Source organism: Vidua macroura, chromosome 28, assembly GCF_024509145.1.
Source record: "Vidua macroura isolate BioBank_ID:100142 chromosome 28, ASM2450914v1, whole genome shotgun sequence".
NCBI lineage: Eukaryota > Metazoa > Chordata > Aves > Passeriformes > Viduidae > Vidua > Vidua macroura.
In genome coordinates this window covers 596,251-623,070 of record NC_071598.1, presented here as the reverse complement: position 1 = coordinate 623,070, position 26,820 = coordinate 596,251, and the positions used below count along the sequence as shown (strand labels likewise).

At 59.3% G+C, this 26,820-nt stretch overlaps 1 protein-coding gene across 4 annotated transcripts in view; it reads left to right on the top strand.

Annotated features, from left to right (window-relative positions):
• Positions 1-2,647: 2,647 nt before the first annotated feature.
• TACC1 (transforming acidic coiled-coil containing protein 1) overlaps positions 2,648-26,820 on the top strand; it is a 43,467-nt gene continuing 19,294 nt past the window's right edge. Inside the window, exons 1-14 of one of the 4 annotated variants that reach the window (XR_008440860.1) lie at positions 2,648-2,912; positions 3,427-3,539; positions 9,098-10,115; positions 11,171-11,206; positions 12,874-12,934; positions 13,173-13,371; positions 15,022-15,077; positions 16,856-16,978; positions 17,311-17,387; positions 17,795-17,838; positions 17,938-18,098; positions 18,335-18,441; positions 18,978-19,098; positions 19,550-20,952. Coding sequence is in view for 3 of the 4 variants with exons in the window: in XM_054000842.1 (XP_053856817.1) it covers positions 2,737-2,912; positions 3,427-3,539; positions 9,098-10,115; positions 11,171-11,206; positions 12,874-12,934; positions 13,173-13,371; positions 15,022-15,077; positions 16,856-16,978; positions 17,311-17,387; positions 17,795-17,838; positions 17,938-18,098; positions 18,335-18,441; positions 18,978-19,098; positions 19,550-19,618 (2,361 nt within the window). In the remaining variant the exon portion in view is untranslated. Of the gene's footprint in view, positions 2,913-3,426; positions 3,540-9,097; positions 10,116-11,170; positions 11,207-12,873; positions 12,935-13,172; positions 13,372-15,021; positions 15,078-16,855; positions 16,979-17,310; positions 17,388-17,794; positions 17,839-17,937; positions 18,099-18,334; positions 18,442-18,977; positions 19,099-19,549; positions 22,713-26,820 lie in introns of those variants that run through there. The other 3 variants (XM_054000842.1, XM_054000843.1, XM_054000844.1) reach the window with 3 other exon arrangements.

Here is a 26,820-nt window from a genome sequence, read left to right as displayed (position 1 = left end):
GAACTGTGGGTGGGATTTTAGGCAGTTCAGCACTGCCAGAGACGTCCGTGGGCTGCACATGCCCGGTCCCTGAGCCGCTGCGTGTGTGCAGGGCTTGGCACAGTGAGTCCTGTGACAGCAGCGAGCGAGGTGACAGCGGTGCCAAGGACAGCCCGTCCAGCTGCTGCCTGTGTGGTCTGCATCTCTCTGCGAGGATGGAAACTGCTGGCAGGTGTTTTTAAACAGGTCAGCATCCTCCCTGCTCTGCAGAGATGTGTTTGCTGACTGTGCCAAGCAGCGTTTGGCAGGCAGAGCCTCCGGTGTGACTGACAAAGTCAGGTTATCTCCTCGGCGGTGATTTGCAGCCAGTGCTGCTGCCAGGCTGGGTTAGGTGCCAAGCTGGAAAATGCCACTCGAGGCATTTTCTTAATTGCTCATCGGGAACAGCAGGTGGAAGCAGGCTCTGCCCCTGCACTGCTCTGGTATCTTCCTGCCCCAGGGCCCTGCAAGTCAGGAGCTCTGCAGCCAGCGTGGTTCAGTCCTGCTGATCCTGTTCCTGCCGGCTCCTTCCCCGGGTGCTGGCTGGGATTGGGGTTCCTCGCTGGAGGGTCTCTGTGCACTGCCTGCACAAGGACGGGTCCTGGTGATTTCCTGCACTCTGCGCCCCAGTTCCCTCATCCTCAGCCTGTCACAAGCAGCTCCTTCCCTCTGCAGCGGAGGTGGCTCGTCCCTGCTGCTGTGCCAGTGCCGCTGCTGCTCCTGCTGCCCTGGGCTCTCGTTCCCCTGGCAGAGCTCCTCAGCTGCTCGCGGCGGCGATGCCGTCACTGCTGCAGGTCCTGGGGTTCGGTGGGAGGTGGGAAGGGGAAGCGGGAGCAGGAGGAGGATGAGGTCAGGCTGCAGCGTGTTGCTGCAGCGCGGCTCACGCTGAAGATCTGATGTAAAATTCATCTGCAGAAATCAGCTCTGCTGCTTTGGAGCGGGAAGTGGGCTGTGCTCTGCTCACGGCAGCCATGGGCAACAGGATGTTGAGCTTCTGCTTTTTGCTTCAGACTCATGGTTTTTGGCTAAGCTTCAGTAAGAGGCACATAGTCCCCTCTTGCTCGGTGTCCTCTACACGGCAGCAGGGGAGTGTGCAGGGTCTCTTGTCCCCAGGCCCTGGGGATGTGGGGGCCAACATGGTGCAGGGGCCCAGGTGTTCCCTGGGCCTCTCCTGCCACTGACCTGTGGTGGCAACTGGCAGCACCTCAGCTTTGGTTCACCCAGAGAAGTCTTTGGGGAAGCTTAGAAGTATTGCAGAAAGGAGTAAGAGATTTTCTTTTCAAGAGGATGGGCAGTAAAAGCACACAGGAATTACACATATATCTAATAAGGACACCAAGAGAGGGAAGCGTGGAGAAAGGATCCCTGTGGGGAGGTTATTTGAGATGCTCCACGGTGAGTACTGAGCCCTTTGAAGCTTCCGACAGAGGCTGGTGTCAGAGGCAGCCAGACCAGATGGACAGGTCTGCTCTGGCCCGGGGGCCTCTCTGTCCATGCAGAGGCATTCCCAACTCCCAGAACTGGCTGATGATTCACAGGGAAGCGTGGGCTCAGCCTGCCATGGGAGCTCTTGGTGTGGTCAGCGAGGGCCAGCAGCTCTTCTCTGCAGCGGGCCGGGCTTGTTTCACAGCAGGACAGTTGTCTGCCATTCCTGAGGCCATCCCTGGGACCTCTTGCTGGGACCGGGGTAAACCAGTCAGGGCTCCAGGGAGCTGCCAAATGTCCCGAGCCAGCAATGCCACTGCCCGTGACAGATCTGCTGCCAGAGCCCTGGACACTCCTCACAGAGCTGCGGCCGCGGCACGGTGGCAGTAATGTTATCCTCCTCTCTCTAGCAAGCGTGTGGGAGGTGATGAATTTGGGAGTGGGAGCCCTTGTTAGGGGAAAAGTTCCTAAGGGAAAGCTCCCGAGGGAGGCCAGCAAGGTTGATTTCTGTGGGAACTGCTGGCTGTTCTTTTTAAACAACAATAGTTTAATAAATAAATAAACTTGCTGCCACGGAAGGATATAGCATCAGCCAGGGCCGTTGAGGCCGGCATTTCCTTGGAAAATGGAAAGGACAGGTGTTTCCCTCCCCTCTGCCCCTGCCTCCTGTGTTTGGCTCCTCAGCTCAGGGAAGCCCCCTTCCTTGGGCAAGGGGCGAGCCTTCCCGGTGGGACCGAGTCTTCCTGGGCGAGGTGAGGATTCCTGGGAGCTGCGTGCCCCCCAGGGCAGTGCCCCGCCCGCGTGGGGTCTTCTCGGCCACGTGCAGAGTGGAAAGAATCTGTGTCCTGCCGGCTCTGTGACAGCACAGGTGCAGCCAAATAAATGCGGGATGAACTGGCGGGGATCTGGTTTCACAGCTCCCTGCGCGCTCACGCGGGGGCTCCCTGTGGCGGGGCGTCGCGAGGGGTGACAGCGATGTGCCCCGGCCCCGCCTTTGGGCAGAAATCGGCGAATTTGGGAGCTCGCATAGGAAGGAAGAGCGGCGGCCGTCACCCCCCCCGGCCGGGAGGGGCGGCGAGGCGGGGAGCCCCGCGTCCCTCCCCGCGGCCGGGGGCTCCGGGAGGCAGCGGGGGGGCGCCGGGCCGGCCCCTCCCGGCGGGCGGTGCCGGGGGCGGGCGCTCCCCGCCGCCAGTGCCGCGGTGCGGGGGCGGGCGGCCCGAGCGGAGCGGAGCGGAGCGGGATGGGGGCGGCGGCGCGGCCGCAGTGAGCCCGGCGGGCAGCGCAGCGGGGCCGATGGCGTTCAGCGCCTGGCAGATCCTCTCGCCGGTGCAGTGGGCCCGCTGGACCTGGTCGGCGGTGCGGGGCGGGGGCAGCCCCGAGGAGGGCGACGGCGGGGCCGGTGCTGCCGAGGAGGAGGATGAGGAGGAGGACCGGGACCCGCCGGCGGGGGGCTCGGCCCTCGGCTTCAGGCAAGTCGCCCGCGGCCCCTTCCCCGCCCGCCCTCCCTCCCACGGCGCCCGCACCCGTGCGGGGCTGCGGGCGCGTCCTCCCCGGCCCTCTCCCCATCCGCCCCTCGCTCCCCGCTCGCTGCCTGGCTGCCGGGGATCCCGCACCGCACCGCGCCGGGGGCTGGGGGCTGCTTCCCGCAGGATGCTGGGGAGCGCAGGGCCGGAGCGGCCCCCGCGGCAGCCTCCGGAGCGGCGTGGGGGATGCTGCGGGGCTGCGGTGTCCTTGGAGGCCCGTGCTGTGTGCTCAGCCCGGCAACCCTCCCGCAGGGCTGGGGCGCACGGGGCGCTGCTGACCACGATGTTTCACCTGCTCTCCCTTTTCCGTTTGCTAGCATGTCCCGCTGGACAGGAGCGAGTGGCCGCCCCGGATGCCCACGGCCAGCCTGCGGCCTGGCTGGACGTGTAGGCGCTGTGGAGGATTTCAGAGGTAGCCTTGAAAGCAGTAATTCCTCACTCTTTTCCCCCCCCTCGGCAGCTCGGACTCCACTGATAATTTTGAGACCCCTGAAGCAGAAACACCAACCTGCTCGCCACTCAAGGAGTTCTGCGAGCCACCGGGATCGCCGGAGTCTGAGGCCAGGACCCAAGGTAAAGAGCCAGCGTGCACCTCCTGCTCTTGGTGCTCTGCTCCACTGGCAGAAAGGCAGGGTGGGGTCAAGGAGTAAAATTCTCTGACTTTGAGTAATGCCTGGCACACTTTTAGTGGTTAATGGCCTGGACAGTTCAAATGCCAGGGCTGGGCTGGGCGCTCCACAAAGAGCTGTGATGGGCTGACTGGGAGGAATCCGAGGGTGCTGTTGAATTACTTTATCAACTTAAACGTTCCTCTGACACTTCATCTGCAGCCTGGGGGCTGCCCCGACTGCTGCTGGCTGGTGGGACCTTTCTCATGTGTCACACACACCTGGCTAAATGCCAGGTTTGTGTCCCCCAGGCTGCTCAGTGGTAGGGATTTCATTGCACAGGCCATTTTTCCTTGGAGTTAGGTGCCAGGTGTCCTCACTGAGTAGCTGCTGTTAAAGATGCAAGAGCTCAATGCTGCTAAACCCCATTTTCTGAGAAATTGTGGGGGATCTGCTCTAACTGCTTTGGGGTTTCCTTTGCTGGTGGGTCCTGAGCTGTTTTGCAGGTTTATCCATGTGTCCCACACTGCTGCTGCTCCTCTGAGTGTGGCTCCCCGTTAGCCCATGGCCTTCTGAGGACCAGCTCCCCGCTGTCTCCATACCCTCCTCTTCAGGGGTTTGTGCTGGTGTCCATGGCTGATTTTGGTGTTTATCTCTGTTTTTTGTGCTGCTGGGAGGAAGCTTTGGAGCTCTGGCACTGCTGCAGCAGCCCACGGGAGGTTATCAGGGCAGGGAGGAGACCTCCCCTTGCATCTGCTCTCAGTAGGGCAGGGCGGCTGGGCAGTGTCAGGGTGTTTGTGAGCCCCGGGGTTTGTGAGCAGCCTCTCCAAGGCACAGAGCAGTTTGTGGTGGGTCAGGCAGCCCTGGACAGGCTGTCCTGAGCATTCCCTGCCCTCTCCTGCCCCTCACTGCTGCAGACCCTGGTATGTGATGTGCAATGTTGTGCAGCAGCAGCGGCTGGGAACTTTTTGTGGGGCTGGTTTCAGAGCACTTGGGCTCGGTCCAGACCGTGGGTCCTTCTGTGCAGAAGCCCAGGCACAGGATGCTGTGGCTCTCCATCTCCTGTGGTGTTATTCTGCTTTGGGGTGGGTCTGGGTGCTCATCCATCCCTGTGGAAAACTCGTGTTTGTTTGCTGTGATGGAGGGAGTGCTCTGTTCATGCTTCCAATAATCACAGCTCTTGGAATAATCCTTTTAAGAAGGGATGATAGAGACATCTTTACTTTGGGGATAATGCCTGGGAAGGGGGGAAGAGATAAGGGCTTTCCTAGCAGGTAGGAGGATCATTTCTGGCGCAGCTTAGGGAAGTGCATTGCCTCAGACTCCAGGGTGTCACTGTTCCCCTGCGTGCCTGTGCCCCTTGTCCTGGGATGAGCAGCTCCTGCTCGGCAGCGAGGGAGTATCTGCACACAAAGCTCCCAGTGTTCTGGAGACGGGGGCATGATCTCCAGCAAAAGCTGTTTTTCTGTGCTGGCTGGCAGAGAGTGGGATGTCGGGCCTGGCAGAGCCAAACTGCGGAGCCACCACACTTGGCTCCAGCCCTTGCCTGCCCCAGTCTCTGGCTGTGTCCGTTCAGTTTGTCTGGGACGGTGGAGAGAAGGGATTGTCCGGGTGCCGATGGGTTTGCAGTGTGCAGAGGCTCCCTGGGCTGTTACACCACCAGTGCAATCCGTGTGTTAAGGCCCCATCTTTGCATGCTGCTGCTGCACAGCAGCCCCAGCCCTTGGCTCTGGCTGCGGCTCGGGAGCAGCAGCGGCACGGAGGCAATCCCGTGTCACGGCTGCTTGTCAGCACCTGCAGTCCCTGGGGAGCAGCTGCTGGCCCCGCTGGGCTCTGTGGGGGCAGTGCCAGAGCTGCAGCTGGGGCAGACCCGGCACCCCTGGCCTTGAGGGTCAGCGAGGAGCAGGCACTGTCTGCTGTGTAGCTGCAGTCTCACCCTGCCTTGGGAATAAATAGGACAGAAGCTGTGGCTCCAGGGCTGGCTGCTCCGTGCACAGCCAAGAGGTGACCTGGGTGTGTTAAACCCTGTCCTTGGGGACAAAAATTCAGCCCTGGAGGGGGCTGCAGTGAGGCTTTATGCCCACTCAGAATGACTCAGTTTCCTCTTGTGGTCTCGGATGGTGGGACTAATTCTATCCCATTCTTGCTCGAGTTATCTCCAGTCATCTGCACAAGGAAACGAGCAGAAGCAGCAAATCTGGAGCCATCAGTGCTGGGAGCTGCCGTTACCCTGATGCAGGGCACGTGTTTTCCGGTGCTAGCAGCATCCTGTGCCGGTATGCTAATTCTTAACTGAATAGATTCAAAAATAGATCAACGGCCGTTAAACACAAACGGAAAGCAGTGGCTGGTGATGCAGCACTGAGCTGGGTGTGCGGGGCAGATATCCTGTGCCGGGACAGGGAAGTGTGTGACTCACAGCAGGCGCTGCCCTGAGCTGAGGCCAGGGCCCGGAGAGCAGAGGGGTTGTTCTGGCCCAGGGGCTGGGCAGGGATCGCTGCTGCTTCACCTGGAGCTGCCTGTGGGATGGAAATGGCTCTGAGCCTTTGCCTTGCAGCTCTGCCAAGTGCTCCTGGTTCGTTTGAGGGATGGCATGTTGGAAAGCTGTTTAAGTCAGTGTTTGTGTTTAATTTCAGCCCGAGGTAGACGAGCAAAGCAATTATAATGCAGAGGCACAACGTGTCTATTACTGCGGTGCCAGACTGTCCTGTCTGTTTTTCTTTGGAAAGTAAAAAAATCTCTGTTTTCGCTTTGTAGCATCCCCTCCAGGTACTCACCTGGATGTGGAGCAGGTTTGCAGCCTGAGCACAGCCGGGACGAGGGGTGTGGATGAGATTTGGCGTGCCCTGTGCTGGGTGTGTGTTTGGGACGTGCCCTGCAGTGACTGCGTGTGCTCCGACAGTGCCCGCGTTCCTGCCGGGACTGAACTGTCCCCTGCTGCAGGGCACAGTGCCAGAGGTGGAACGGGAGACCTCGGGGTCACCTTTCCGGGATGCTGCAGTGAGGAACCTGCTGGGATGCCCGGCTGGTCGGAGGGGCAGAGCTGCGTGTGCTTGGTGGCTGCCAGCCCGCCTTCTCCTGGGGTGTTCAGCACAGACTTGGCCCAGAAGGAAGATTTGAGCAGTGAGGGGACAGCTGCAGGAGTGGGGGACAAGCTGGTTTCCCTGGCAGGAGCCACGAGAGAAGGGAGTACGTGCGGAGCCAGCACGGCTGCTCACAACGTGACTGCCTGGGGCTGGGGATGGGGGAGCGCTCACAGGAGGAGCCCGGAGAGCTGCAGGCAGCGAGCCGGGCCTGGGGAGGGCTCCGTGGGGGAGAGACAGGGCTGCACTGAGGTATCGCCGGGGCTGGGCAGCTGCAGGGGTTCGGGCAGAGAGCTTGGCTCTTCCTGTGCACCCCAAGGCCCTTCAGGCCGCTTTCTGCAGCCTGTGTAATTGCTCCCACAAGAACAAGCTCCTGTCACGCTGCGTCGGAGGCAGAAGAAATGTAGAGAGGGAGGAACTAGGGGAACCCCCCCCCCCCCAGCCCGAGCTTGCAGGAGGGACATTTCTGCAACAAAAGATTTCCAAAACCATCGGCGAGCACCTGGGCTGCCCTTGGCCTGCGCCTCCTGCCTCCCAGTATATCCCAGTTCCTGAGCTCTCAGACTGGCTGCGGGAGGGGCTGAGTCGCTGAGCGCTCCTGGGTGCACAAAATGAGGGAATCACAAAACTGGAGGACCTGGGTGGGTGCTTCTTCTGATTTTTGTGGGAAAAGGATTCTGAGCTACGGCCACACGCGCCACGCTCCTTTCCTCCCCACCCTGTAGACACCACAGCATGGAGAGGCAGTTTGTGTGCTGGCTGCTTGTTATTCAAGAAGTAATTACTCATTGCTTGGGTTAGAAACCAGGATGGGCTCATGTCTGTGAGAACGGCGGCTGCCAAACCTTCCGCTGGGAACAAAATGCACTTAAATAGTCCTTTTGCCCTGACTTTGAAGTCTGTTCTTCTATTCAGGGCTGTCTCAGGAAGGCTTCAAACAGCTGAGCAGCACAGCAAGTGTAATAAAGTTTTCTTTGGGGTCTGTTAAGGAGGTTTTCCTGGTTCCTAGTGATGGGAAGGCCTGCCAGGCGCTACCTCAGACTGTTTCCTGGCTGCACTCCAAGTACTCATCCACTGGATTTGTGTTTACTGATGCATTTTCTGGGGCATCAAGGCAACGTCTACTTGGAGCTTTTTTTTTTTTTTGCAGTCAGAGGAAGCGTTTTTGCAGTCTCAGGGAGGACACAGACCCTCATGGTTCATTTTCATGGCTTTTAGCATCCTGGGGATCAATTATGCTAACCCTGAGCCATCAACTGAGTCAGGATTGTTGGCTCCACGTCCTGGATTAGTCCTGGGACCAGATATTTGCCTGATTCCCTGTTCCTCTGCCAGCCTGTGACTTGCTCTGTTACCAGCACACATGAGCTGGTTGCAAATGCCTGGTGATAGGAAAAACCTCTCCTGGCTGCTCGGGGATGGGGGTCTGTGGGAGCAGCTGCTGGTGTCCCACTGCCAAACAGGGGGGATGCTCGAGGTGACTCCCCTCTGCAGCTGTCACCTCTGTTCCAGGGCAGGGCTGGGGCAGGGACAGGCAGATTTCCCTGGCACAAGCTCTTCATCACCCAGGCTGCTCTTCCCAGCCAGGTTTTCAAACCAGTTTGGTCCTCGGGAGACCATTGGTTCTGTTCTGCCCTTGCAGGACCCGGCTGATTGTTTCTCCCCAGAAAGGTGCCTGTGAGGGCTGCAGAGACCACATGCCCCCTGATGGGTGCTGGGCATCCCAGCATCCTGTCTCGCCTTCTCCCAGGAGCCTGTGCAATTGTCCCTGGTTGAGGTGCAGGAGAAATGCCAGATGTTTTCCTCTTGTGCCTTGGCACACCTGCACCATGAGCCTGGCTCTGGGTGCTCGGTGGGTGCAGCTTTCAGGGTGTCCCAGTAGGTAAAAGATCTTCTCCATCCCTTGATGTCAAAGCAAAGATTAAACAGTAGAAGGATTGAGGGGAAAGGATTGGAGTAATGGTGATTAAGTCATGGATCAGGATTTGTCACTGGGAGACGCTGACAGCACTGTGGAGAGCCTGGTGTGAGTACAGCAGGATTTCTGCAGGTGGAGAGGCAGCTTGTGTGGGGCAGCTTCTCCTGCCTGGTGCACGTCCAGCCCTGCAGCCCCAGTGCTGGGCGACCCCCAGATCTCCTGCAGCCAGCTTCTGCTCCTTCTCTGAGCACACCTTCCCATTTCCCTTCTGCCTGGGGCCTGCTGGTTCACATCTTGTGCTGCTGTCTCGTGTTGTGCGTCCCTGAGCTCTTCTCACTGATTTTTAACTCTCTGCCCAAGTGAGCAGTGGCTCCCTGTCATCTGGCAGGAGGGAAGCTGAGTTGTGAGTCAGTGGATCCCCCATAAAATCCGACCCTGGAGCAGCTGAGGAGGAAACAGAAAGCCCTCTGCAAGGGAGTGCACTGCAGGTCAGGGTTTAACCATCTCCTTTTATCTTTTCAGAGCCAGGTGGCCATGGTGACCTGCTGGTAGGGGAAGCCCACTGGGACAGCTCGCCTGGGAAGCACCCCAAAGATGAGGCTCAGCCAGAGATTGGAGCCCCTAAAGCCAGCTCGGATGCTAAAGGGGAAACTGACCCCGACAACTCGCCCCTGATGCAGCCCTTGGCCGGGCTGGGCTGCCAGGCTGACCCTGGTCACGCTGCTGTGGAGCCAGCCCCCCTGCCCCATGTGGGCACAGCCACCTGGGAGCGGGCCATGCCAGGAGGGGACACTGGCACGGGGCTGGTGGAGCTGAGGGCTGACGCCCTGGGCCAGGAGCAGCTCGGGAAAGGGAAAACACCTTCACTGGGGAGGGAGACAGACGAAGCCACAGAAGAGACCCAGGCATCCTCCCAGCTTGACCCTGAGCAGCATGACAGGAGTGTGAACCCCTTTGTGGCAGGGGCCTGCCACTTGCAGAGCTCTGCCCCAGCAGCCCCACAGCGCCTTCCCCATCCCGGTGAGCTGGGAGGGGACCCGGCTCTGGAGGGCCCAGGGCAGGTCCCGAAACCTGGGGCTGATTGTGCAGAGGCTAGAGAGAGTGTGGAGGCCAAGCCAGCTTCACCCAGGAGGGGCAGCAGGATCCCAGCCAGCAAGCTGACACCGAAGAGGCACAGAGAGTCCCCCAAGAAAGCAGCTGAGGATGCAGAGAGGGGTCCCTCAGAGCCGCCCCCGCCCCGGGGCTCCTCCCAGCTGGGTCCCACGGGCTGGGACAGCCCCGGCCTCAGCTCTCTCAGTGGCAGCTCAGCGCTGCAGAACTCACCGGTTCTCCCCAAGGGCTCTTATCAGTTTGACCCCAATAACTTTGACTCCATGGATCCGTTCAAGCCCACCAAGACGCTTGCCAGCACCGACGCTGACTCTTGCTCCACTGCAGACAACAGCCTCAATGAAATCCTCGAATCTCAGACACTGGAGATGCAGGACGATGCCCTGAAAGGCAGAGACTCCCCCAAGAAGCCCAAGTCACGCCTGATAACGTGAGTGCCAGTGTGTCAGAGCCAGGGCTGAGCCCCCCGTGCTCCCCACGGGCAGGCAGAGCTGCACTGGTGGTGGTGAAGGAGGAGGTGATGGTGGTGGTGAAGGAGGAGGTGATGGTGGTGGTGAAGGAGGAGGTGATGGTGGTGGTGGTGCTGCTGCTCCTGCCCTGGTGCCTCCTGAGTGAGCCCCAGATCCTGCCGTGCACCTCAGGTTCTGCTGGTGGCTCAGTTTTATCCACCTGTCCCAGCTCAGGGCAGCTCCCCTGGGCTGAGAGTACCCCTGGTGGGAGGAGAGGGACAGGTGTTCTGGAGCACTGCCAGTGTCCTGAGTCCCAAGGGAAGGCTGGACTGGGACCTGCTCGCAGGATCACCTCTTTGGAAACCCCTTGGGGGTCCAGCTGGTGGGTCAGGGTGTAGATGTGGTGTCAGAGGAAATCTGCAGGGGAGGCTGGAGCCGACGTGTTTGCTGGACTTGTGCAGGATGTGCAGGAGCTGGTGGATGCAGGTGTGGTTGGTGACATTTTGTGAGCTGCCACCGAGTTTCTGTTTTATGTCAGAGAAAGAGAACAGGTTGGACAGGTAGACTCTCACTCTGCTGTCGGATTCTCCAGTGAGAAAGTTAGATAGTGGGTTTTAACAGTGAAAGAGAATACTTCACAGACAAAAATCAGGCTGTGTTGGATGTTTTTGTCCAGGAAATACTTTACAGAGAGTAGATAAAAAATTTGTAAGAGCTGTTCCCATGTGTGGCTGTGGGTGAGCAGAGCCAGTGGGGAGGGGAAGCAGCAGGGAATTCTCTGCTCACTCTCTGTCACCTTGGAGCAGCACAGGCAGCAGGATATTGCCTGGCAGTGAGGCTTGTGTTTGGATCTCACCCCGCTGCTGTGGACAGCCAAGGCAGGATCAGAGTGGCCCGTGTGTGTGTGCCTTCCCAAAGACTGAGCTAGGCAGCTCACCGTGCCTCTCCAGGGCAGAGTTAACATCCAGGTCTTTTCACACACTCTTCTTCTCTCCATCTGTCTGTCTCTCTCCCTGTCCGTGCTTTGGTGCATCAGGACTACTGAGCAAGTGAAATTTCTCTGTTTTCTGTTGTAAGTACTCTCTCCTGTATTCCTTTTCTTTTCCTTTGCTGTTTCTGTCCTCTCTCTGGGTGTGTGCTGCCCCACTCGTCTCCGTGGCATGCTGGCTCCTTCTGCCCTTTGACTTGTGCTCTCTGCTGTCTGGTTTGTGTCCCGCAGCCCTTGGCGGGGTCCCCAGGGTGGCCTGGCCTGGTGAGTGCCTGGGAGTGAGGGAGAAGAGGAGAGCTGAGCTGAGCTGAGCTGAGCTGAGCTGAGCTGAGCTGCACTGGAGCACACGCCTGTGCTTGTCCTTGCAGCATGCCGCCTTGCAGTGTCTTCTGATGGTGGACAAGTGCTGAAAACCTTCAGCTCATGGAGGGCAGCAGGTTTTTGTGCAATCCAGAGCTGTTATCTTGGTGCTGGGGGGGAGCTGAAACCAGCTGCCAGGTGTTGGGATAACCCTGGCACAGGAGAGGGTGCAGAAAAGAGGAGGGTGAAGAAATGACAAGTTTGACTTGCTTGTGGCAGGGCATGAGGGAGAAAACCAGTCCTGAGCGATTCTTCAGTGTGACCCAGGCGTGCATGGCAGTGTGCAAAGAACCCCCCGTGTGCCGCCACGCCGCTCGTTGTGCTCTGCTGCGCTTGTGTGCGGTGGGCTGGGGGGGCTGGACAGCAGTAGAGGGTGGGGGCAGTTCCATGGAGCTGGGAACAGCTCGCTGCAGTCCTGCTCGAGCCTTTGCCTGTGTCCCCATGTGGGGAGTGCCGTGGCTGGAGCTGGGATCCCTCCCCAGGTCCCTGCAGTGGCTGTCACACGAGCTGTTCCAGCTCAGCAAGCGTCTCCTGGGGGGTCAGACGTGGCCACGAGCCTGGCAGATCCCTGAGTGTGAGGGGGTGAGACGCAGGAGGAGAGCTCATGCTGTCCCACCCACGTTCCCACTGGGACCGTGCCCGTGCTGCTGTGGGCTGGGCTGGTGCCCGGTGTGAGGGGATGCGGCCGTGCCTGCAGCCCTGCACAGACGGCCTCTGGATGTCTTCAGGAACATGGAATAGAGTTCCAGGGACAGCCTCCTCACTGGAGGGCAAGGAGACCACCTGCAAGACCTACCTGGGCTAAACTTCCCACCCGAGGGGCCCTTCTCCTTGGGACAGCGTTTGCGCCAGGCGGATCGTTTGTTCGAGGCACAGCACCTTGCCCTGGCCGCGCGGGCCTGACCCACCTGGGAGATGTGGATGCTGTGGAGAAGTCCCAGACAAGCTTCCAGCTGCAGGGGCAGGGCACGAGACAGCCTGGACGTGGTTCTTCCTGCAGAAAGTCGACGTGCAGCGAAGCCTCGGGTGCCGTTGCGCTGGACACGCAGGGCGAGGCGCGGCGAGGGAGATCCTTCTGTGCCGGCGCCTTGGCAGTGCCTCTCTGGCCATCAGCCTCTTGGGGTCCTTGCTCTGCTCCTCGCCTTCCTCAGGAATAAACACCTCACACACAAACCCAACTTCTGTGTAGTCGTGTCTTTTGTTTGCCTGTTCCTTCTGTTCCTCCCAGAACTCGCTCTGCCCCGGCGTTCACCGGTGAGTGGGGTGCTGGCACGCGGTGGGCGCAGCGCTGGTGCTGGGACTGCCTCCCCCTGCTTGGGCTTTCTGGCACGCACCCCACGTCCCCCGCAGTGCCCTGAACCCCCCTCAGCTGCTGCTCCTCTCTCCTGCAGGAGCGGCTGCAAGGTGAAGCAGCACGAGGCGCAGCCCCTGGTCCTGGACATCAGCGCTCAGGTACGTGGGCTCTCATCCCCGAGCTGCGGGCTGGGCGCAGGGATGCTGGGGAGAGCTGGGCTGGCTGAGCTCCAGGCTGGCTGGGAGCAGGGATGCTGGGGAGAGCTGGGCTGGCTGAGCTCCAGGCTGGCTGGGAGCAGCTCGCCTGTGGATTTTAAGCCTTCCATGCTTTCCAGCAGCTCGCCTGGTGGCCTGATCCCCGCAGATCTTGCTTAACTGCGTTACTTTGACCCTGCAGGATGAAGGGGTGTTGATCTCAGAAATCCCAGATATTACAAACCGGGATGGACGTGCCACTGATGAGGAGAAGTTGGCCTCCACCACCTCCACGCAGAAACCAGCGGGGCTGGAGAAGAAGGCCGAGGCAGAAGATGACCTGGAGTACTTTGAGTGCTCCAACGTCCCCGTGTCCGCAGGGAAGCACAGACCAGAGGCAGGTGAGGAACATCCTGCTTGCCTTCAGCTCTGGGAATGTGCCATGACTGCACCCAGGGAGCCTCTGCAGCCTCTGGCAAGGAATTGGTGCTGCAGCCTCATCAGAGTTTATTCACACTGACAGGGCTAAAGGCTGCTGCAGGTTCTGATGGAACCTCCCATTGCTTTCCTGCACTGTTTCCAGTATGGAAAACGATGGTCAGGCTGTGTTTATTTAGACTTTGGGTACAGAGCACTCTCCCCACAATGCTGCAGTGGGATTTGGATCAGGCAAGAGGTTCCCTCCCTGTGGTGCTCCCTGCCAGTGCCCCCTGACACCTGTGCTCACTGCTGAGCAGAGCACTTGTCCACCATTCCGAGCATCCTGCCCTGCCTCCTGGGCTGCAGGGTCCCTGCTTAGAGCCTGTGCCTGGAGCAGAGCTGCCAGGACTTGGCACAGGGCTGTGGTTGATGGAGATCTCAATAATGCCTACACAGACCCCAATTATCGCCCCTGGTGGAATTCTGCTGTCAGTTTCCCACGTAATTAGCCTCTCTGACCAAGCCATTACAAAATAATTAAAAGCCAGGCAACGTGACATTTAATCAATAGCCAAGTCCTAGGTGCAAGCAGGAGAAATCACCACGGGGGGTTGCAGCTTCCCCTCTGCAGGAACCCATTAATCATTTCTCCCGATGGCTGTGCTGGGCTGCCAGCTCCATGGAGAATAGTCCTTTGTCCTCAGGGGAGGAAAATCTGACAGTCAGGGGAGAGAGGCTGGAGGGTTTATTTATTGCTGCTGGTCCCAGAGGGCCAGGCAGGTGCACGGGCTCGGTGCTCCCTGCAGCGATGGGGTGGGAGCCGTGGGTGCAGCTGCTGGCACCGGGCTAAACGGAGGGAAGCTGTGGGAAGTCTGCAGTGTCACATTACCTCCTTCCTCTCCAAGCTGAGCTCTCTAAGCACACTGTTCTCTGCCTGGTTAACACATGGATCATGTCTGCAGTTGTGTGAGTGTGAGCCATGAATTACCCCTCATGCTACGTGAGGCAGCACCGTGCCTGCAGCTCGGGGTGTCCCTCCTGAGAGGCAGGGTGTCCTGAGAGGCACCCATGACTGCACCCAGGGTGTCCCCCAGGTCCGGGTGTCCCACGCCTTGCAGATGGGGAGATGTTTTTTACCATGTGGCAGGTCCTTTGGAGGGTGTTGGGCCGGGCTGGCATGGGCTGCTGCTGCTGCTCTGGGCTGGTCTGAGCAGCTGGTCTGTTCCAGCACCCTGCTGAAGTGCAGAACGTCCTGTGCCTCTTCCTCCTCCTCAGCCTCGGTGCTCTCGGGCACGGGGGCAGCCCTGGGGACGTGGGCACAGGCTGAACTGCCACCAGAGGGGAGTGTTGGTTTCCACTCCAGGAGTGCTGGAGGGCTGGCAGGGTGCACGTTGTGGCACCTGGGGACAGGGTTCAATGGTGACCTTGGCAGTGCCGGGGACTCGATCTTCGAGGGCTTTTCCAACCAGAATGATTCCAGCAAGGGCAAGAGCTGGGGGCAGAGACGCCTTTGGGAGGGGAAGCTCAGGGGATGGGGAGGCTCAGAGGTACTCTCCTCTGTCTCAGAAAACGTGCGTGTGCCCAGGGTGCCGTTTCCAAATCAATAAAAGGTTGTGTTTCGTTGTCTTTAGGTTTTGAAAAGGAGATCTGCAAGCAGATGGAAAAGGGAGGGCCTGGCATCTTCCCTGTGAGTGCCTCTTGCTTTTTCCTTTCTGAAATGAGCTTCTTTGGGAGGTAAAATTCTTGACAAGCCCACGCAGGGACTTGATAAAAATAGCAGCGATTTCCCAGCAGGCCTGGAGGAGCCTGGCAGAGATGATCCCTCCTGGGTGGGCGCTGTGCTGGGGGAGGCAGGCAGGCAGGGAGGGGTGCTGGGCACAGGGCAGGAGCACTGCGGGGCCAGGGCTGCACTGCAAGGAGCCTGAAGGACAGGGAGGGCAGAGAGGAGGGGACGAGCTGCCAGCACGGGTTGTGTCTCACGCGGAGTGTCCAGGGCTGGCTCTGATGGCCCCTTGGTGCTGGTGCCTTCTCAGCCCTGCCCTCAGGAAGGCAGCTGACAGCAGAGGTGGGGGGAGAGTGCAAAAGCCCTGCTCTGCAGCCAGCAGCAGTGCTGGGACACCCCTGACGTGCCCCGAGGAGCCCCAGAAGCTCTCTGCTGCCGGGGCACCCCGTGCCAGCCCAGCAGCCCCTGGCCAAAGCTGCTTGAGGTGACAACAGATGACAATGAGATTAAGCAGCATCAGCAAAACCGAGCCCTCCGAGGCAGATTTACCTGTGCTGAGCCCCGCAAGGACGTGGGGCAAGGCGAGCCTTTCCTTTGGTGCCCAGCAGAGCCTGGGCAGGCCCTGGTCCTGCGGGCAGGCTGCTGCCACCCCAGAGGTACCTGCAGGTGCCTGCCCAGGTGTGCACCTGCTGCTGTGGGAGGCTGCTGCCACCCCAGAGGTACCTGCAGGTGCCTGCCCAGGTGTGCACCTGCTGCTGTGGGAGGCTGCTGCCACCCCAGAGGTACCTGCAGGTGCCTGCCCAGGTGTGCACCTGCTGCTGTGGGAGGCTGCTGCCAAAGCACAGTGGGCTGGACCTCCCCCGTGCTGGGGTGCCTGGCCCCAAAGCTGCCCCGGGGGTGGCTCCCAGCTCTGGCCACGGCCACGGCAGAGCTGCGGGGGCCGTGAAGGGCTCGGGGAGCTCGAGCTGAGCAGCTGAAGCGCCGGGGGGAGGAGAGGGGTGGGGAGAAGTGCTCCAGTGCTCTCCTTTCAAACCGTGAGGAGCAGGCTGCCTCCTGCCTCCCAGCACTTCTCTATTTATGGCAGGGAGATGCTGCACGGCTGTCACTCGTCTGGGTGGTGAAAGGAGGGGCAGGCAGTGCCAGCACCTGGGGCTCAGCCTTGCCCCCAGTTTGTCCCTGTGGCACAGGTGGGGCACGGGAGCCGGGCTTTGGGAAAGGAAGGCGGTGGGCAATGGGGGAACAGCCCCCCAGTCCCTGTAGAGGCACCCGAAATGGCAACAGCAGGGTACCAGGATCTCTGTGTGAGCATCTCCTATTTCAGAGCTCTCCTGGACACCTGGAGCACCAGGGATGAGTGGGGCTGGCCCTTGGACCCCTGCTCTGCAGAGGGGTGAAGTCTGCTTCCCCCACAGCTTCCTTTGGGTGAACAGCAAGGCCCAGGAAATGTCCCTGCAGCTGCCAGCAGCAATTCGAGCACGTCAGCTGCAGTGCTGTCCCCACCAGACTGGGAGGGGCTGGAGACAGACAGCCCAGAGCCTTGCAGCCCACCCCCCCTGTGGCTCACAGTCAGCAGAGACCCTCAAGCTGGGGATATTTTTAAACCAGCCGTGGGATAAGGGAAGTTGGATGTGAGCACATCTGTGTGTGCAGAAAGGGGAATGCAGTACGTGAGCAGATGCTGATAAAAAGGGAGGTGGGTGAAAAGAACCCCCCCCAACATCCCAGCTGGGCAATTCCCCCAGGACAATCCCGGGCTGTGCTCCATGGACAAGTGCCCCAGCGTGAGCAGGAGCGAGAGTCCCCTGGCTGGCATCTGCCTCAGCGAGTCCGAGAAGGCAGCCGTGCTCACACTCATCAGAGAGGAGGTAACAGCCCTGTCCCTGTCCCCTGGGCTGCCCCTCGGGGGTGACAGCCCTGTCCCTGTCCCCTGGGCTGCCCCTCGGGGGTGACAGCCCTGTCCCTGTCCCCTGGGCTGCCCCTTGGAGGTGACAGCCCTTTCCCTGTCCCCTGGGCTGCCCCTTGGAGGTGACAGCCCTGTCCCTGTCCCCTGGGCTGCTCCTCACTGCACCTCAGCACAGGGCAGCAGGGGCAGCTCTGTTCTGCCCGGGAGGGGGGATCTGATCCCCTGCGTGGGTGGGACAGAGAGGGGAAGCCCCTCAGAGCACATCCCAAGGGTCCTGTGTCTGGTTATCCCCAGATAATCACCAAGGAGATCGAGGCCAACGAGTGGAAGAAGAAATACGAGGAGAGCCGGCAGGAAGTGCTGGAGATGAGGTAGGAGCTGTCCCCTTGCAGGGCTCTGCTGGGGCAGGAGGCTGAGTGGGACGTGAGGGGTGAGCCTCACCAGGCCGGGGTGTCCTGGCAGAGACTTCTCTTAGTGCTGGTGCTGTGTCAATGTTCTCTTAGTGCCAGCTGTGTCCTGCTCGTTCCTTTGCTGCAGAAATAGAATCCCGTGAGCTGTGCCAGCTCTCCCAGCGGCACAGGCAGGTTTTGGAGCAGCGCTGATGGGTGGTGCAGCCCCAACATCTGGGCCCTGTGACCCTGCTCCTGTGGGGGTGCACTGGTGACAGGGCATGGGCCAGCAGGGCCTCCTGTGGGGCAGATTGCTGCCAGCACAGCTGCAGGTGCGTGTTCCCAAAATCACTGGCCTCTCACCTGTTTGTTTTTTCTCTTCCTTCTAGGAAGATCGTGGCTGAGTATGAAAAGACCATTGCCCAGATGATAGGTAGGGTGCTGTCACCTGCCAGGTGTGCAGGGCGGGGAGCTGGCTGTCACAGCTGTCCCCACTCAATCCCTGTGTCCTTCTGTTTGTTCTCCATCCCAGAGGATGAGCAGAGGACAAACATGACATCTCAGAAGAACCTGCAGCAGCTCACAATGGAAAAGGACCAGGCTCTGGCAGACCTGAACTCGGTGGAGAGGTCCCTGTCAGATCTGTTCAGGAGATACGAAAACCTGAAGGGCGTCCTGGAAGGATTTAAGAAGGTCCTTAGCTCGGTTTGCCCTTTCTCCCTGCAGCTCTGGTCCCTGGACACAGGGTTCCTGGGCAGTCACACTCCGTGTTTCTATGCTGCTGAGCTGGATAAGGAGCTCCAGCACAAAGCAGAAGCTGGGTTTTTTTTGAAACCTTTTTTCTTACACTCAGAACAGTATCTATCATCCTGTCAGGGCAATGTCTTTGTGCCCAGTCCCAATGCAGATGGATGTACTGTCTTTTCCAGAATGAAGAAGCTCTGAAGAAATGTGCTCAAGATTATCTAACCCGTGTCAAGCAGGAAGAGCAGCGCTATCAGGCCCTGAAAGTCCACGCAGAAGAAAAATTGGACAAGTAAGGTCATGCATGAGATTGCTGGGTGCTTCAAGACCTTGTAGGGAAGCAGCTTCATTTGCTTTCCAGAGGCTGGAAGGCAGGAGCTGAATGATGTGAAAAGCTGCATTTTACAACCTCGGGCTCAAGCGTCTCTAAGCAAGGCAGAGCGAATCCCTGAACGCATTCTCTGATCTCTGCTTATTTATTTTTTAATGGAGAATCTGAGGGTCACGGTCTATTTACGGTCACTTACCAAGTTCCCATCTTTCAGAGTGGTGCACGAAGGGGCTGCGCAGCCCTGGGGCTCAGCTGATGAGCAGGAGCTCACCAGCACGTGTAACCCCGAGTGAAGTGGGTGGTGAGAGGGTTTAGCTTGGCCCTGAAGGAGCAGAGGGGGCTCGAGGGGCTGAATTAACCCAGTTTCATCCAGTTTCCATAGGGGCAAACCCCCTCTGTCGTATCCAGGCGAGCAGAGCCGGGCTCTGCAGTTGCTGCATGTGCCGTGGTGCTCCTGCCTGCCCCCTGACCTGGCCACTGGCCCCCTCTGTCCCCAGAGCCAACGAGGAGATCGCCCAGGTGCGCACCAAGGCCAAGGCGGAGAGCGCGGCGCTGCACGCGGGGCTGCGCAAGGAGCAGATGAAGGTGGAGTCCCTGGAGAGAACCCTGCAGCAGAAGGTAACAACCTGCCCCGGCCTCTCCGCAGCCCTGCCAGCAGTTCCTGTGGCTGCCCTGAGCATCCTGTTGATGCCGCAGGTGTCCTCCAGATTTTTGGTCCAGAAGGTGTTTCGTGGGTTTGGTTTTTGGGGTGTTTTTTTGTTCGCTTGGGGTTTTTTTTGTGTTTTGTGGGGTTGGTTTGGATTTTTTGGGCAGAATGGGCATTGCTGGCTTACGTGTGCCGGTTTGCAGAGGTGTGGGCTGGGGCTGGCTTGCTGCAGCTCTCTGCAGCACCGAGGTCTGGCTGGATGAGGAGGGGTGAGCACAGTGCCTGGATGCACAGAGGAGCTGTTGCAGGGCCACGGGTAGGAGCTGGCTGCCCTTTCCCACGCGTGCTTGATGGCAGATGGGCCCTGGTGTTACTCCCCACCTGTGCCACCCCAGAGCTCCCCAAGATCTGCTTTTCTTCCAGAACCAGGAGATTGAGGAGCTGACCAAGATCTGCGACGAGCTGATAGCGAAACTGGGAAAGTCAGACTGAGCCTCAGCCCCCCTCGCCCGGCACTCTGCACTTGGCTGCTTTTCTCGTGACGTTGATCACCTTGCCTTACCCCGGAGTCCCCGCAGGAAAGCTCACGTGTCCAGCTGCCCCCCGGCTGCCGGACCTGTGGCTCCTGAGCAGAGCCGCTCCCCTCGCTGTCCCTGTCTGCTTCCCACAGCTCCGGGGCTGGGATCCCTGCGGTCAGCCTGGGAATCCTGTGATCAGCCTGGGATCCCTGTGGTCAGCCTGGGAATCCTGTGGTCAGCCTGGGATCCCTGTGGTCAGCCTGGGAATCCTGTGGTCAGCCTGGGATCCCTCCCCTGTGGTCAGCCTGGGAATCCTGTGGTCAGCCTGGGATCCCTATGGTCAGCCTGGGAATCCTGTGATCAGCCTGGGAATCCTGTGGTCAGCCTGGGATCCCTGTGGTCAGCCTGGGAATCCTGTGGTCAGCCTGGGATCCCTCCCCTGTGGTCAGCCTGGGAATCCTGTGGTCAGCCTGGGATCCCTATGGTCAGCCTGGGAATCCTGTGATCAGCCTGGGATCCCTGCGGTCAGCCTGGGATCCCTGTGGTCAGCCTGGGAATCCTGTGATCAGCCTGGGAATCCTGTGGTCAGCCTGGGAATCCTGTGGTCAGCCTGGGATCCCTGCGGTCAGCCTGGGAATCCTGTGGCCAGCCTGGGAATCCTGTGTGTCCCTCCCAGGGCCTGCTGCCCTGTCCCTCTGCACCAATGCCACCTCTCGGGTGGGAGGTGACACACCTGGCTCTGTCCCCCTCGGTTGGGCTGGGTCTAGTTGTGTCCCCACCGCGCTCTCTGTCACTGATTGTCCTCACGTGCTCAGCAGAAAGGCCCGGCCACGTGGTAGGTCCTGCCCTGGGACGTGGCTGGTGGCAGGGCTGGACCTGCTGGCTCTTGCGCTGGGGAAGGGCGCCTGGCACGGGGATGGCTGGTTTCTGGTTGGTGGGTGAAGCACAGCCCAGCCTCTCCCTGTCCCTGGCTGTGCCAGCCTCAGAGGAAGGGAGCTGACATCTCTGCATTCGTGCACTTTATGAGCATTTATGGGCACTTGGGCTCTCTGCTCGCTCCTTCCAGTCAGGCACGACACAAGGCGTGACCTGTTCCCCCCAGAGCACTGAACAGTCACAGAACCTGCAGTAACTTCAGTCCTCTCAAGGGAGGGTCTGGGTGAGGGGAGGCAGGAGGATTCTGCACCCAGGGGTGTTTGAGAAGCAGGGGAGATGTTGGTTCTGGAGAGCTGGGACTGCCCGTCCATCCTCCCCGTGGCCACGCTGCCTGTGGCCCTGGCCCCTGCAGGGGCTGGGTGACCTGGAGTTGTTGACTCCCTGTGCCATGGTGAGACCAGGGCTCCATTTCAGAGGCTGCAGGAGGAAGGAAGTGAACCCTGAGCTGCCTCGTGGGTGCTGCAGTAGCTGCAGTCATGGAGGGTTCTCTGCCTTGAATGGATAGGTGTGAAATAAGGGAAATACTTGCAGTTTGGACTGTTTCCTGCCCAGCCCGTTGAACACTTTCACAAACCTTTTTGCTGCTACCTTTTTGTAACAGAATTGAGCTCTTTTCCTTCTATTTTCTAATTCCCTGTGTTGAGCATGCAGAGCAAACACCTGTTTAAGCCAGAGCCATACACTTGATTATATTTTATTAGTTATATAATATATAGAGAGTTTATTCTACACTTAAGCAAAGGTGTCAGCAGCCTGCCCCAGCACACAGCTTCCCAGCCTGTTCTCCACGCCCCCAGTTAGCCCAGTGACAGACTGGTCACAGAAGCCAGTGGCTGATGCCACTCAAAGCAGTGCACCTGTTGCTTGTGCTGGATATTCACCCTTTGCACAATTGACAGAAAAGAAAAACCCTTTCCCCCCCCTTTCTTTTTAACCCCCTTGACCTCCCCACACGTCCCCTCCTGGGCTGGTGAAAAAGCTTCAATCATATGATCAACAAGGACTATTTCTGTTCCCCTTTGGGAGTCTGTGCAGGTAAAGCAAACCCCTGAGACCCCGAGATTTCTGGGGCAGTTGGCTTTTTCTCTCGAGGAAGCAGAGTGCAGCATTGCGTGACCTCTCGGGGCTGGTTTCTGGCTGGGGCCCTGGGCACTGTCCTGCCCGCAGCAGTGCCCACGCTGCGGTGTGAGGCTGCTGGAGCCCGGGTGGGGGCTGTGGCAGCCCTCAGCCTTCTGCTGTGCTCTGGGCCGTGGTGCTCGCGTGCTGTCCTGAGACGGGCTGAGGTCAGGCTCTCCTTGGACCGTGGCTCTGGCCCTTGGAGCTGATGGATAATTGCAATTTAGATTTCACCGCTTGCCCCTTCCCCAGAGGCCTGACCTGCACGCAGCAGTCGCTGTCTGCAAAGCTGTTTGCTGTCTGCAAAGCACGGCTGCACTGTGATGACCCACGGGACACAGCCCTCCATCCCTGTCCCTGCCCCCCGGTCCTGCCCTCACCCGTGCTCCTGTGCCCGTCCGCACGCACCCAGCCTGGGCAAAGAAGATTCCTACGGAATGATTTCTCAACTATAATATGGTTGTAGTTACATATCTATAAATACGTGCATAATGGGTATAGGTCTATAAAATAGAAGGCGTGTTTGCCAGCGGGCAGCGTGGCTGCACCTCGAGGTGGTGGTGTCCCCGTGGCTGGCACAGGGAATGGCAGGTCCCTGTGCCTGGCGTCACAGCTGGGTGTGTTTGTCCTCTGTTCCTCGCAGTAGACTTTAAATGCCCTTTTGGCAGCAGCGGGGCCTGGCCCTGCTGCTGTGTTGCTGTTTGCAGTGTGTGTTTGCCAGCAGATCTGTCTGTAACCAAGTGCCAACCAGTAACCCCCAACTACTGATCCCATCCCCCCAGTGTGGCCTCCCCCAGGCAGGAACTTCCTCTGCATTGGCTCCTACCCCTCTGCTTCCAGCCATGTGTGTAACTGCCATCGCCATCCGTTTTATATGTATGATAATTTCCCTTTTATATGTCAGGTAAATATTTGTAAGAGTTATACTCACACAAATGAGATTATTATAATGATTACTAATATATTTTTTCCATGTTTCATTGCCTGAGTAAAAACTGTGTTTATCACTCTGGAAAGCTTTCTTGGTGTTTGTGAGGTTGGTGAAGAGTTTTGGGAGGAGTTGGCTTTACCTTCCAGAATGGGCCGTGTTCTGCCTTGTCTTTATTAATGTGGTTTACATGGCAGTGGGTTTCAAATAAGTACAGTTATCCTGTGTTCCTGAAATCTGCATTTCTCAGCTCTGACAGTCAGGCCTGGGATGCCTTTTGTGGCCCCGTGAGTCCTGGCACACTGTGGTGGTACTGAGCCATGGCAGTGAGCCCAGACAGCAGGAAGGGCTGAGGCAGCAGCGGGATGGCAGCGGGAGAATCCTTGGCCTAATCCCTGCACTGACCCTGACAACCCTCTGAGGCCCTGGGTAAATCCTGCTGGGAGGATGGAGCCCTGGGGGCTGGGGGGTGCAGGAATGGTTCCACTGGGCTCCCAGCCCTCTAGGGGTTTTCTGTTGTTCTCTTGCACTTCTCTTTTGGTGGGTTGGAAAATCTGAAGTGGTTTTTCCCAACTTGGCTGCTACTCGTGATGAGAAAGGGCTTTTCTCTGGATGGAGCAGGTGGGCTTGATCAAGACCTTTGAAAGCCACCGCAAGGTTCCGTGTCCAGAGATGGTTTCCAGAGCAGGATATGGAGCAGAGCCCGGCCCATCCACCAGCACCAGTGTGGTGCTCTGCCCCAGTGCCAGCGCCCAGCCCATGTCCTTGGGGAGCTGTGTCCTGTCCCCCCAGCTAAGATGGCATTATCCCAGCCCCAGCACTCTCCCAAGCAGATTAGCTGTAAGACCTTAAGACAAAACAGCAGCTACGCACCCCACACTGCACACTGCTGAGGATGCCTGCCCTGAAGACCCTGCTGGCCCTGGCCATCGTCACGTCCCTGGCTGGAGAAAGTAAGTGTCCCTTGGCTCCAGGCAGCACAAGGTCGGGTAAATCGCTGTAGCTGCTCCTGTGCTTGCTCCTGCCCCGTCCCCATCACCTGCCTCGGGCTGGCGCGTGCCCACTGCCCCACGCTGCTCCCACCCCTGCAGGAAAATGATGTTTTGGGGGGGAGAGTGGCTTTCTCCTCTGAGTAGCACCAAGAGAAGCCCCCTGTCCCTTGCCTCTCTGCCGCTGGCACAAAGCCCAGGCATGCTGTGCCCAGCAGGGACCACAGGGTCTCTGGTCTCCAGCTCTGATGGAGGCTCCTGAGCCAAAACCCTGCAGCTTCTCTTGGCTAGAGCTGTGTTTCCCTGCTAACCCCTGGTTCCTCCAAGGCATAATCAGAAAAAGCCATTGTAAGAGCCAGGGGGGTGGCTGCACTGCCTTGGAGTCGGGGCAGCTCTGGACACTTTCAGGATCTTTGGACCAAGGCAAGAAGAACACGACTGTATTTTTAGCTCAGGGCAGATGAAAGGCTGTCCCGTGCTGTGGGGAACAGCAAAGGAGACACAGCACAACCCGGCAGCGGAAGCCGGGTCATTGTGGGTTAATGGAAATCGCTTGCTGGCATCTGAGCCCATGAAATCCCACTTTTCCCCATTCGCGGGTTTTCTCTCCCGGAGATGAAGGTGGAAGCTCCGGGCCGAGCCGGCCCCGCTGCCACGAGAGGGCTCTGCTCTGTCAGCAAAGCAGAGACGAGTTCCACCTCCAGCACCGGCGCTGGTTCATCCAGCCCCATCAAAATCGAGGATTCGTCATTCCAGGCAGGAGCAGGATCTTCAGGTTTGGGTTTTTCTGGGGTGTGTGTATGCGTTGAGGGGTCACACAGCTCTTGCACCACTACCAGCTCTGAGGCACAGGAGAGAGGGGCTGGCTGCTATCCAACCTGCCTGTGGACCTCCTTCAAGGACGATCCGGAGATGGCTCGTCCCTCCCGACTCCCACACCTGCCTGGCACTTTACTGCCTGTCACCCTGCTTGTCCCCGGGCAGCACCCTCGGGATGAGCTTCCTGAGCACAGTGTGGAATGTGGGAGCTGCTCCCACAGGTTGGATGGATTCTCCCTTCTCCCCCCACAAAATACTTATTAAAGTGAAATCTGGCACAAGAAGACAAAGATCTATGATGGTTTTAAAATATTATGTCTACCTATTTTTACTGTAAAAGGAATTCCAGAACTCTCAGGGAGTCTTTGCAGGGCAGGGACTCGGCAGAGCTCACCTGCCAGGTTTAGCTCTCATCATTTTGAGTCACACTTGGAAGAGTTTTGCATTAATTTTGTGGACAGGTGAGGCCCCATCCTGCATCCTGCTGCATGCCATGGCAGGGCTCATGGCTCGACTCTGGTGCCAACCCTTACCTGTGACCCCGCCCCGGTCCCTGGGCTGGGGGCCACCAGTGTCTGTGGAGACCCGCAGGGTATCGGGGCACTGGGGGCTCTGGGACAGTGCACTGCTGTCACTCTCGCTCCTCCTCCTCATCTTCACCCAGGCAAAGCTCTGAAATGCCACAAATGTGTCGCATCCAACGAGAACGACTGCAACCAGCAGGGATCCCACAGCTGCCCCCAGTACGCCGATGCCTGCTCCACGATCACCGCACCCAGTGAGTGCCTTGGCTGGAGGGCCGGGCTGCTGGGGGGCCTGGGGGCTCCAGGGGCAAAGGGGGGCAGCACCGCAGGGTCTTGGAGGGGACCGGAGGGCGAGGAGAAACAGGGGACCTGTGGGCAGGAGAGAAATCCTTCAATTCCGCACCCGTGCCGCGCTGTGCTGCACTGAGGTGTTCTTTATCCCGTGCCAGCGCAACCCGGGTTCCCGGGAGGGCCTGACCCCGTGTCGCCTTGCCTTTCCTTGCAGACAGCGTCATTAAGTCCTGCTCCTACAAGTCCTTCTGTGACCAGGCGCGCCGCGGCGGCTCCGGCGGGGCCACCGTGCGCTGCTGCTTCAGCGACGACTGCAACGGGCCGGCGCGGGGCTCCCGGAACGGCGCGGGGGTCACGGCGCCGCCGCTGCCCGGCCTGCTGGCCACCGCGCTGGCCGGGCCGCTGCTGCTGGGCCGGTTCTGAGCGCTCCGGGGGCCCGGCGCGGCTGCTCGCTGCTCTAGCCTAGGGACGCGGGCGGGGATGCTCCGTGGGAGGGGTCCCATCGCCGCCAGTCCAATAAACGCTGCCGCTGAGAACCGCGTTCGCAGCCTCTCCTTGACAGGGAAACCAAAACCGCGAGAGAACGCGCCGAATCGAACCGGTTCGGCTTCTGGTGCCGTCCCGGCGGGCTTTGCTAGGCAGAGCCCGGGATCCCAGCGCAGATTCCCTCCCCGCTGGTCCAACAGAGATGCTTTTGGGCTGCTTTCTGCACCCTGAGGCTCGGCTGTGGAGAGAGGTTTCGGTGGCTGCTAAGACATGGGGGAGATGTGAGGCTGCTCTGTGGTCTGGGGCCGCAGGAGGTCCCACAGCTCAAAGCTCTGCTAGAAGGACTCCCAGGAGTGGCCTGTGAGGCTTGCTTTCGCGAGGGAGAATGGGAAAAAAAGTGAGTGAACAGAGAGGAGAACAGAAAGGGGAATAATGAAGGGAGTGCAGGATGGCTGGGACCATGAGAATTTGACTGCACGAACTGTAGTGCAGGGGGAGCAGCAAACAGCAGCTGTCTGCTGGAGTCTGCCCCAGTCAGCACACGAGGAAAAGGGGAACAGGTTCCGAAACTGAAAAGAGCAAGTTTGAACAGAAGAAAAGAAGTAATTCGGCACGTGCGGAGGATGCTGCTGGAGCAGAGACCTGGGTGAGTGCTGGAGGGTGAGAGGGTCAGAAGTCCTGCAGAACATGGACATGGTCTTGTGAAGGTCAACACGTGCCTAGAGGGGCGCTGGACTGCTGCCGCTGGAGCGGAGCATGTGGAAAGCAGATTATTCCGTGTCTGCTGGGCATCCTGCTATCCTGCTCCTTCCCCGGGGCACACGGAGGGTGTTCTCCTGCGCGGGGCTCTGGCTGCTGGTGGAATCTCCAAAGGTGCTGGGGCAGAGACGTGCCCTGCCCCGGACTTCCCTCGTGCCCCCTCATCTGCTGCTGGGGTGTCTCAGTGAGTGCCAGGGGCTGCTTGCTTGCACCCGCACACGGGTTACAGCAGAAAAACGCACTGGAAAATCTAGGAGAGCTGCCAGGCTCCCGGAATGAAGGGAGAGCAGCGCTGTGAGTCGCTGCCGTGTGACCGTGCCCGGAACCC